Raw genomic sequence first — 12,671 nt, forward strand, 5'->3', positions numbered from 1 at the left:
ATACGGTCAGATCTACGGACGTTGCAAATAAATCGAACACATGCATTATGAACACGCTGTTGTCTGCCTATCAGTCTCATGTTAAGGTCAATATAGAGAGTGTCACGGTAATCAAAATGAGGCATCAAGAGTGACTGGATTAAATTCTTCTTGAGAAACAACGGAAGGAAATTTCGAATTCTTTTTAGTGTGTGAATTTTCATACATACATATATAAAATAGTATGTAGTTTGTAACTAAAAATGGTATAGATAAAGATAATGTTTTTAAGACAAAATAGCTGGAAATATTCATTGGACGTCATCAATAGTGAATTTAAAATACTGGTACTATAATTACAGATACCATTTCATAAAAGTGAAGTTTTAATATTATCCATACATTAGTTTTTACTTACGGATCATTATTCTTAGGTAGCAGGGTACCCAGTTCCTTGATGCGATCATTAATATTGAAGCGTCGTCTTCTTTCAACTGAAAATAAATTATAACATCAGTGTCAGAGTTTCGACTCCAAGTGAAGAACAGGGTTATATGGAGTGAAGTCACACATTCATTTTATTTCAAAATCATTCTAGAGGACACTCAAATTTATACATTATCATTATTACAGAATATAAAGTCTGAAAAATTAGTGAATATTGCTAGGCTAACAATAGCTTGCAAGCTATGCACGGATTGATGTAAAAACAATTTAATCTTATTATGTATACAACGTATTAAATGAGCAATTTCAGCTTGTCTCTACCTCTATATTAGGTGCTACGCAAAAGTTTCCGAAATTTGAATTCTGCAAGTGAATTTACGCTAGTAGAAACACACGCTGCTAGTTGGAGTTTCCTACATTCTTTGTGAGTTGGTGTGCCAAGCAGCTTCGATCAGTGGACGTATTTGTTGGCGAGTATTTTTCCATTCTTGTCTCTGCTTGTGGTTGCGATTTAACAATGACCAATGTGAGAGAACTGTGTTTCAAACTTAGTAAAACTGCTGCAGAAAAGCACAAAATGTTACAGCAAGGATTTGACAACGATGCTTTAGGCCAGACACAAACTTACGACTGGTTTAAACGTTTCAAAAATGGCCGAACACGGTTGAAAATGATGAATGTTTAGGACGACCAACTGGCATTACTCCAGAAAACGTCACTGCTGTTCAGAATGCGATATTGTAAGATCGTAGACATCTCATTGAAGAAATCTGTACCATCTTGGGATTATCATATGGCATGTCAGCGGATTTTGTCAGAAGAACTGGATATGAGAAAAATTCTTGCAAAATTCGTGCCTTGACTGCTGACTGATGAACAGAAAGAGCATCTCATTGAAGTCTGCAAGGAACTGAAACAATTGCTTCAAATTGATTCAGATTTAACTTCCAAGCTCGTCACAGGTGACGAAAGTTGGGTTTATGGGTACAATCTTGAAACAAAGCAGCAATAATTTCAATAAAAGAGCCTATCTTCATCTCAGCCAAAGAAAGCCCATCTGTTTCTCTGATACTGATGGAATTATCCACAAAGGGTTCGTACCTCCTGTTCAGACAATTAATGCAGCATTCTATCGTAACATCTTGAGGCGGCCAAGGGAGGATATGAAGAGAAAACGTCCAGAGAAGTGGGGTATGAACTGGGGCCTTAACCAGGACAACAAGAACCTCCATCGTGCACATAGGCGGAGTTATGGAGGGGCATAGGGGGGCACTGCCCCTCTCAAACTTGGCCGAACTCTTTTTTTCTATTAACGTTAGAAAATATTGAATTCAAAAGATTTTTCTTGCTTTTGTTTATCAGTAAGTTTCTGTGCTTAAAGTGACGAATTAATGTCTTCAGACCATGTGACTGGACTATAAAATTTATTTTAAATTTCTGAATGTATAAGAATTTCTATACCTCATTTGAGGAATGAAAGCACTGTAATGTTTTTTTGTAACAGCTTGTACTGATGTGTTAGAACTCTGCAAGTGTTCAAGCAGCCAACTGGAGAAATATGAATAACATACTGCACAACAATGCAGTAAAAAGAAAAGTGATCCCGATATAATGTGTAAATTTAAGGACAAGATTAAATAAAATAATTAGAATTTACATTTTATATGATATCTTGCTTTATAAATAAACAGATAAAGTAAATGTAAAATTGGTCCACCGCTGTGGAGTAATGATTAGCACGTCTGGCCATGAAACGAGCGGGCCCAGGTTCAAATCCTGGTTGGGACAAGTCACTTGGTTGGGGTTTTTACTCAACCAATTGAAGCATAATTTCTGGGTAATTTTCAGTGTTGGACCTCGGACTCATTTCGCTATCATCATCATCATCATCATCATCATCATCATCATCATCATCATCATCATCATCATCCATACAATAGCCCATGTTATGTTCATGGTGCAGCGTGAAGTACTTGTACAAGAGCATGGCCGTTCAGCTACCCAATCATTCACAAAATAGGAGTGGTAAGCACAATAAGCTTCAGGCTCCAGTGCAAGCCTTCGAGTCCCTCAGTTCTGTACAAGAGGAAAAAAAAAAGTAAAATTGTCGGTATACTCGTATTTTGTTACAATTTTACTTTATTTTACATACCTTTATTAAATGATCATATTCCGATATACTGTGCCAAGGTCAAGCTATAACTGGGGGAGGAGATAAATGATGTCCCCCATAATCTCGTTTTATCGAGATTCTATAGTTTTCCTTTGCCCCCTCCCTCCCAAGGAAACAGTTCTCTCTCCGCCTATGATCGTGCAGGAGATTTTGGCAAAAAAACATAACATCACAACAGTTTCCCATCCACCATACTCACTCGACTTGCCTCTTGCGACTTTTTCCTCTTTCTAAAGATGAAAATCATGTTGAAGGGGCGAAGATTTGATACCACAGAGGAGATTCAAACCGAATTGCTGTCAGTGCTAAACACACTTACCAAAAAGACTTCCAGAATACATTCTATTTGTAGCAGAAGTGCTGGGAATGGTGTCTGCAATTCCAAGGGAACTTTGGGTAGCACCTAGTATATTTCTTATGTCATCAGTGTAATCAACTTTCTAAGTCATACACAGACTGATAAAATATTGTCTTAATTCCTTGCTCTTTATGACTTCCAAAAATACATGGCTTGTAAACAATGTTCTGCTTTAGAATCACACAATTTGTATTTCTGTAACTAGATGCAAACTCTCGTTCATTATAGACTATATTAGGTTGTCTAATATTAATAACATTGGTATTCTATCCGTTACATTTACTTAATAGAATTTAAATTTTGTGGACGAAATTATTGAAATGAGAACAATTAGCTAGTATAAACTGTCATTTTATTTATAACTAGAAGAAGGAGCACAAATGGCAGCAACGAAATCTGAAACTCGTGTCCTCACTTATGGCTTTTAAGGAACCTGCAGGTTCATTGCCACTCTCACATAAGCCTGCCATCAGTCCCTATCCTGTGCAAGATTAATCCAGTCAGAAGACCTGAGGGAAAAAGACCTTCGGGGAGGCCGAGACGTAGATAGGAGGATAATATTAAAAAGAATTTGAGGAAGGTGGGATATGATACTAGGGATTGGATTAATCTTGCTCTGGATAGGGACTGATGGCGGGCTTATGTGAGGGAGGCAATGAATCTCTGGGTTCCTTAAAAGCCATTTGTAAGTGGCAAGCTGAAAAGATTCACCTGTGTAGAAGTATGTGAGGAAAACACAAATGAAATAGTGTCCCATGATGTATTGAAAAAGAAATACAGCACTACAGTATTTTTTAAAAAATTAAGAAAATCAAATTACGTAGTACATCATTACTGCGTTTTTTGCATTAGGTCTAGGCTTGCCAACTTTCGTAAGTAAAAATTAGGGACACAAACATTACTGACAATTTTATTGCACTAATTATTTCCACCTATCAATCCATATATTCAACAGTAGTACTTTTATAACACAGTATGTATGTATGTATGTATGTATGTATGTATGTATGTATGTATGTATGTATGTATGCATGCATGTATGCATGCAAGTTATGTATACACCTCATTTCATATGTAAAATAAATTACAAAAACTTACCTAATTGATCACAAAATAAGTTGAAAAATAGTACAAATTTGTGATAAAAGAAATGTTAACTCGTTGGAAACTAGGAATCCTTCATTTTGATGTAATTAATAACCTAATATAAACTAACCTAACTTAACATTACCCGAACTAACCTAACCTACCTACACAAAAGATTCCAGCCACTTTTCTCGGAAAACAGAGAGACATTTAAGTGATTTATCACCAGAGCTATCAGGTCTTATCACACTTAAGGGGCTACAGTATTTTACAGGTCTTTGTTGTTGTCTTCGTTGATATCTATATCTATCGTATAAGTGGTCGTAATTTTTTTTTTTCCATTTTTTTTTTGCCGAAACCAATGAATGACGCATCAAGTGGAACAAAGTGGACATAATACTGAATGGCGCAAACTAAAGTCAAAGTGCATAAAATGAGCTCGGAGGATAGAAAGGCTGTGCTCAAACCTGCCCTAACTTGTGTATTATAATCACTGCACTCATCACTCTGCTGACACATCAATGAGAATTAAATTTCTGCCTTGAACATTCGAACTAGAATCATTTCTACATTTCATCACATATTGGAAGCATGCCTGTGTGAGACTGTATGATCCACACTAAATCCAACAATATGATAGGAACGAAAATCAGCTGTAAATGTCTAATATGCCATGAAATCAGAACATTTTGATCTGTGTGCAAATTATTTTGGGACGTAGGACATTGCGTCGAAATCGGGACTGTCCCATGAAATACGGGATGGTTGGCAAGCCTAATTAGGTCTGATTTGAAGAAGTTAATTTTAATTTCCATTCCTTTTATTTAATTGGATTTATAGAATGCATTTCAAACCAGTAGCGGCCGGTGATCAAAATCCTCGGTGAGGCCAGATGCAACTAGTTTAAGTGCCTCCGATAGGAAATGTTTATTGTATTAATTATTATTATTATATTATTAATATCATTATTAATGTCTTATTATTATTATTACTATTATTAGTCTATTCTTATTAATATCAATGAAAAATAATAATTTCACTCACCAAATAAGCTGTTATGCTCTGAGTTTCAATGATTGTTTCAGTGTGATGAGGCATTCCATATAATGTGTTGAAATTCCCCTTTCTTTCTTTTCTTTTTATTTTTTTCCTTTGACAGCAACAAACAAGGCCAAGAGAAGTTTATTTTGCATCACATTACCACTTAACCATTTATGTTGCCCATACCAGGAGGCAATAGAAACTCGCGTTTTAAGATTATGTGTCAGAAAAATTATCAGTGATGTCGTAGGTATCTCGGTAGTCTCTCTCTTTATTTAAAACTTCCTTTCTTTTAGTATTATTTCTTCTCGAAAAAGGACACTCTAACAATGAATTAACTGCACCAGCATTATTTCTCTCATTTGTTTCTGTTTATATTTTCCCAAAATACATAACAACATTGGCCCAGACTCACTACTGTACTACGAAGTACAATAGTAGAACACCCTCGCTTATATCATAAACTGAGACATAAGCGGAGAGAATCGAGTGGGTTTCTGCCTGCCAAAGAGCTGGAATTTTGTTATTTATGGCCTAGTTAGGAAGACAAGTCACCACTGCTATTCCCACCCCACTCTACCCTTGAGGCCGGCCCATGGATGGGACGAGTGAAACCTGACCAGGCCAGCCAAATTGTGCCTCAGCTACAACGTTTTAAGTGTAAATTCAAAGCCCGCGAAAGGACATGAAATGCATTATGCCAGACCCGGCACGAACGATTCTGGCCTCAGGAACAAATTTTTCTGCAAAACAGATCTATATACGTACATCACAAGCCAGACCCGGCACGAGCGATCCCGGCCTCAGGAACAAATTTTACTGCAAAACAGGTCTATATACATCAAAGTTTTCAAATGCTTCTACAGCGATATATGCTTCATTCAAATAACTAATACATTATATAAAAACACAAAATTTGATTTCAGTTAAGCCAAAGTGATTGAGGCCCGGCCTCACTTGCCTCAGTCAATCAGCCGCCACTGCTTCAAACCTAATTTCCAATGACACATTTCGTTTCAGGAACCTATTAAAACCAGCAATTAGCAACACTATCCATATAACACTTACTCATGTTATGATTATCCTTCTTTTGCCTGTCTTTGGCAATGGCATTTATTTCAGCGTCACTGAGCTGAAGTGGTTCTGGCTTGATCTGTGGTAGATCTGGTGGGCAAGAATTACTTGTTTTAAGCGTGCCATTTCCAAATGCTATGAGTTGATCGTACAGGTTTCCAGTTCCAACCTATAACAAACATCACAGGACATTTTATTAATCTGTGGGCCCACACTGTCACACGTTACCTTCACAAATCTCAGAACATTGATTACATTAAATTAAAATAGGAAAGTGTTTCAAACATTTTGCAACAAAATAAGCAAGTAACATGAACAACAGTAACAGTATTAATAACAACAGACATTTCATGGATGAAAACAGATACGCTTTACTAAAGTTTTAGAAAATAATTAAGTGAAAATCTATTCAGATAGCGGCATCATAACTGAAGACTTATTATTCTATATTAAATTTTGTTCACATATTTACTTATCTGGGAAAGTTACAGTGGGTGATCAAATTATTAGGGACACTTGGTAAAAGTAGGAATTTCATCTTCAAATTCACATAAAACACAAGTAATTTCGATTTTCTCAACTGGAAAAGCTTTATCACTCTAAATAGTATTTTATAAACAATATCAATACATATTTAATTGTGTAATAATGAATATGGAATGAAATAAACAAGAAAACTAATATTTTGTCACACATCCCTTTGCAGCAATTACAGTTTTAACTCTCTTTGGCATACTAGAAATGCATTGAAGACAATTGTTTTTAATTTCTTGGCCGTGATGCCACATATTGATCAGTTTTCTATTAAAGATTGTTTATTTGTAACAATTTCTGAATGAACTTGCCTCTTCATTAGCTCCCAAATATTTTCAATCGGATTAAGGTCCGGAGAGTTACCAGGCCAATCCAGAGCCCTAATTTTGTTGTCAGACAGGAATTTGATCACCTTATTTGCCTTGTGACAGGGCGCAGAGTCATGCATGAGTACAAAATCACCACCTGGAAAACATTCACGGACTTGTGAAAGAAGCCGTTCCTTCAGAACCTTTATGTATTGATATTGTCTCATCATTCCTTGAACAAAATACAGGCGCCCAGTTCCATGACCACTAATCACAGACCAAACCATGAGGCTTAGAGGAAGTTTAACAGTCTTCTACATAGAAAGGCGCCAATGAGAGATGTTGGAATCAACATATCTTCTGTGACAACCTGTCGGAGGATCAAAGAGTTAGGGTTTTCATGTCGCACTCCAACCAAGAAACCATTCCTGAAACCATACATGGTGAAGAAGCGTCTCTCTTGGGCAAAGCAGCATCACTCTTGGACTATGGATGATTGGAAAAAAGTGAGTTGTTTGTCATTCACATGATTTCTTTGTTTGCCACAATTTTACTTTGTACAAATGTGTTTTATGTACTGTTTATTTCTTTTTTCAGGTGTGTTTTTCAGATGAATCTACCATACAGATACTTGCTGACAAATATGTGTTCGTTAGAAGGCGTAAAGGTGAAAAGTACAATAAAATGACTGTATTATGAAGACTGTTAAACATCCTCTAAGCCTCAAGGTGTGGTCTGTGATTAGTGGTCATGGAACTGGTCGCCTGTATTTTGTTCAAGGAATGATGAGACAATATCAATACATAAAGGTTCTGAAGGAACGGCTTCTTTCACAAGTCCGTGAATGGTTTCCAGATGGTTATTTTATACTCATGCATGACTCTGCGCCCTGTCACAAGGCAAATAAGGTGACCAAATTCCTGTCTAACAACAAAATTAGGTTCTAGATTGGCCTGGTAACTCTCCGGACCTTAATTCGATTGAAAAATTTTGGGAGCTAATGAAGAGGCAAGTTCATTCAGAAATTGTTACAAATAAACAATCTTTAATAGAAAACTGATCAATGTGTGGCATCACGGCCAAGAAATTAAAAACAATTGTCTTCAATGCATTTCTAATATACCAAATAGAGTTAAAGCTGTAATTGCTTCAAAGGGATGCGTGACAAAATATTAGTTTTCTTGTTTATTTCATTCCATATTCATCATTACACAATTAAATATGTATTGATATTGTTTATAAAATACTATTTAGATTAATAAAGCTTTTCCAGTTGAGAAAATCGAAATTACTTGTGTTTTATGTGAATTTGAAGATGAAATTCCTACTTTTACCAAGTGTCCCTAATAATTTGATCACCCACTGTAAATTATAAAGGAAAAAAAAAAAACACGCATGTGACTTTGTAGTTGCCAGTGTAATGAACACCTCCAAGATTCAGAAAAAGGATTACTGATATCAAGAAAAAGGTGTTAATGAAAGAATGTTTATCGATCTGTCTAATTACCATAATCCCTGACATTTGTTGTCTTCACCCTCGAGTAGACCTATGATAAAGCCTGGATATAGCAATAAAAGACATAAATCAGATCTCCATCTAATCCTCAGCTAGTCTCAAGCTGTTACAAAGAAAGAGTTCATTATTGACGTACTATAATAATCTTTAATGCACTGCCTAATTATCTGTCTTTGCATTAGATCTGATTTGAAGAAGTTCATTTGAAGGGTCAAGAGAAAAACATGTTTTTTTACAGAATTAACTCAATTTCTCCATAGTAATACCTTTTACTCAACTGATGAATTGTTTATGCTGGTATACTGAATTAATCTATTTACTACATAATATACAAATGTTTACCTGTACCACATTTCAAAGCTATGGTGCCGATATAGAATTTATGAAATTCAAATAATTGATTAAATGGCGATCTTACTCGTGTTAATTATGTAAGCATGTGTGGCTTACAGCTGTTTCGGTGTTACTTGACACCATCCTCAGAGCCTACTAGACCTCGGCGCTATCTCAACTTCGCTGCCTGTTGTGTGGGTGCGTTCGTGTGATGAAGAGTTGTGTCAAATAGTGTGTGTGTTCTGAAATTGATCTGTGTGTTGAGAATTTGATTAGGGTGTGTTTTAATGTGTCTGTATATTTCATATTGTTCTAGTGTGTTGAGTTTTTGGTTTTTTGGGTTGTATGTGTAGGATTTCCATGTCTGTATTTATGTTATTGTATGTGTGGTTAGCATTAGTTATGTGTTCGGCATATGTAGATGTATTGTGTCCTCTGGTTATTGCTTTAATGTGTTCTTTGTATCGAATTTGGAATGATCTGCCTGTCTGTCCAATGTAGAAACTGTCGCAACTATTGCATGTGAGTTTGTATACGCCTGTGTGGTTGTATTTATTTCTTTGTGTTGTTTGTGTGTTGAGATGTCTTTGTAGTGTGTTTTCTGTTCTGTATGCTATGTTGTATTTCTAGCGCCGAGATCTAGTAGGCTCTGAGGATGGTGTCAAGTAACACCGAAACAGCTGTAAGCCACACATGCTTACATAATTAACACGAGTAAGATCGCCATTTAATCAATTATTTATATTCAAGTGTTAAAAGTAGTGTACGAAAGATTCAACATGGATTATGAAATTCAATAAATGAAATGAGAAATGAAAAAGCACACATTAGATTAAAATTCAACGAAACCCTCAACTCCTCAACTGCAGAGAAGATTTCACGACAGCACTGCCACTCTTTTAGACTTTTAAGTGGTCAAGAATTTTTTTATTTTATTGGGTTATTTTACGACGCTCTATCAACATCTAGGTTATTTAGCGTCTGAATGATATGAAGGTGATAATGCCGGTGAAATGAGTCCGGGGTCCAGCACCGAAAGTTACCCAGCATTTGCTCGTATTGGGTTGAGGGAAAACCCCGGAAAAAACCTCAACCAGGTAACTTGTCCCGACTGGGATTCGAACCCGGGCCACCTGGTTTCGCAGCCAGACGCGCTGACCGTTACTCCACAGGTGTGGACAAGTGGTCAAGAAAGATGCAATGTAAATTTCAGAGATTTTGAATACAGAAAATCGAATTACCAATAAATATATATAGGTAAAAAAAAAAGGTAAAGGTATCCTCGCAACATGCCGTGAAGGCACTTGGGGGGCATGGAGGTAGAGCCCCATGCTTTCCATGACCTCGGCACTAGAATGAGGTGGTGTGGTGGGCACCACGCTCTGACCGCCTTTTACCCCCGGGAAAGACCCGGTACTCAATTTTATAGGAGGCTGAGTGAACCTCAGGGCCGTTCTGAAAGTTTGGCAACGAGAAAAAATCCTGTCACCACCTGGGATCGAACCCCGGACCTTCCAGTCCGTAGCCAGCTGCTCTACCAACTGAGCTACCCGGCCACCATTATACTTTAATTTATTTTTCTTGGAGAGTAAGGCCTTCCGGCCTTCTCTTCCACTCACCCAGGTCTACAATATATATAGGTAATGGTTGAAAAGCCAAAAGTGAGGTAATATGAAAATGGGGTTCGACTAAAATTTACAGTTTCATACCTGGATATCAGATGAAATATTCAGTGTTGAATCTGTCACCTTGTACCCATCTGAAGCTACGGAACTGGCCTCATACGACAGGATATCCTCCAGTACCTCCTCAGCCTGGAACATAATGAATTATAGAAACCAACGGGTACGTGTCCAACATTTTCAACCAAGTCACCTCAATATTTTCCTCTTACATGTTTCCTCCTGCAAAATTTTAGCTTCAACGAAATTACTGTTTTAAAGTAATCCAATGAAATTCATTTCATTAAACTCGTATTATTATTATTATTATTATTATTATTATTATTATTATTATTATTATTATTATTATTTGGTATTACAGCCCAGGTGGGCCTTAACCTCCTCTATGGCTCTCTTCCATCCTTCTCTATCCATCGCCAACTCCCTCCAATTCCTTATTCCTAATCTATTCACATCCAGTCGTACACAGTTCCACCATCTTGTTCTCGGTCTTCCTCTTAATCTGGTTCCATCTGGGTTGTTATTGAAGACAATCTTCACTTTCCTTGTTGTTTCCATCCTTGTGACGTGTCCCAACCATCTCAGTCTTTGACATCTTATGTGCGCCTCCAAATCCGATTCCTTGTACAGTTCGTATATCTCATTATTATATCTGGCTCTCCATCCATCCACTGTTTCAATTGCTCCGAATATCCTTCTTAAGATTTTCCTCTCAAATACTGCTAGTTGTTTGCATGTATTTTTATTCAGAACCCATGTTTCTGTACCATATGTTATAATGGGTCTTATTAGGGTTTTGTAAATCTTGATTTTGATATCTCTAGATATTATTTTATTTTTAACAATTGGTAAAAGTGAATAATATGCCCTGTTAGCCAGATTTATTCTTCTTTGTACCTCATTCCTTAGGTCATTATTTGCTGTCAATATTGATCCGAGATATGTAAATTCTTTTACTTTTTCTAACTTGTATGTTCCCATTTTAACTTCCTTCACTTGATCATTGTCTTTTGGTGAATTATTATTATTATTATTATTATTATTATTATTATTATTCCGGAATTCTGTTACGAATAAAGTATCAAAACAAAATTCACATTCCTAAGTTAACTACAGATTTCTGCCCAGTATCTCCAGGTACAACTATGAGAAAAATTGTGATTACTTTAATTATTGTCAAAACTTATATTCTATTCATTCACTTCATAAACTTGGTTTTTTTTTTTTCCCCCCTGTAAAGACTTTTTTAAGTTTGTAAATATTTACCATTAAATATCATTACTAGTTTTCAATTTTTTCTTATTAATGTTGTTATTTTTACATCTATTAATATATTTTTTAATTTCAATAATAGATTTAGTTTTCCGTAAGCCTACAATTACCACTGCAATTTTTATTGTTTTATTATTATTTCCTATTGCGCTAGACTGTTATTGGCTAACCAATGTTGGCTAGCACATTAATAATAATAAAAATGAAGGAATAAATAAACAATTAGAATCAGTCATATCTGAAGAGCCTTGTTCCATTTTTTTGCTAAAATCAATTAAGAACGCTATCGTATTCGTATATGCCTGCCTTTGTGATAAAAAATGGCATTCCTGGAACAAGGCGTTTTTTATCGAGATCTGATAGCTGTTGTAATTTCGGAATAAGGCCCTTTTAGAAATGACTGATTCGACTTCGTCTTTCTTCACAGTACAGTGATTCACCGTCACAGCCACAAAGGTCACTTTTGCTGAGTGCAATACTTTGACGGATAGGTGGCAGGTCTATCGCGGGGAGATGCCAGGACGGTAAATGAGAAGTGATAGTGTAGAGTTAATTAGAATTGTATTGTATTGTATTGTAAACATTTCATGGTATTCATACATTGCTTACAGCTAGAATATGGAACAAGTCAAAAAAACGTAATACCGTACTATTATAGTCTTAATTTATAGTCACAGTTTAGATGAAATATATACAGATGAGATTTACAATATAGTCTACTAGTACACACATAGTTTTAGTATCAATTTCATGAAGTGTTATTGAATGTCATGAATTCACCTACAGAATAGAAGGCGTGAGAAATTAGGTACTTCTTTAATTTGGCCCTAAATAATTTAATGTTTTGAGTTTCATTTTTTATATCGAT

The 12,671-nt window shown here is 36.0% G+C and overlaps 1 protein-coding gene across 3 annotated transcripts in view; it reads right to left on the reverse strand.

The window, feature by feature from the left end:
• Window positions 1-12,671, reverse strand: part of Mitf (transcription factor Mitf) — a 539,922-nt gene that overhangs the window by 11,460 nt on the left and 515,791 nt on the right. For all 3 annotated transcript variants that reach the window (XM_069837055.1, XM_069837054.1, XM_069837056.1), the window contains exons 4-6: window positions 10,559-10,663; window positions 6,153-6,327; window positions 398-473 (exon numbers count right to left, since the gene is read on the reverse strand). In XM_069837055.1, the coding sequence (XP_069693156.1) occupies window positions 398-473; window positions 6,153-6,327; window positions 10,559-10,663 (356 nt within the window). The remainder of the gene's footprint in view (window positions 1-397; window positions 474-6,152; window positions 6,328-10,558; window positions 10,664-12,671) is intronic.

This window comes from Periplaneta americana, chromosome 10, assembly GCF_040183065.1.
Source record: "Periplaneta americana isolate PAMFEO1 chromosome 10, P.americana_PAMFEO1_priV1, whole genome shotgun sequence".
In the NCBI taxonomy this organism is placed as follows: Eukaryota; Metazoa; Arthropoda; class Insecta; order Blattodea; family Blattidae; genus Periplaneta; species Periplaneta americana.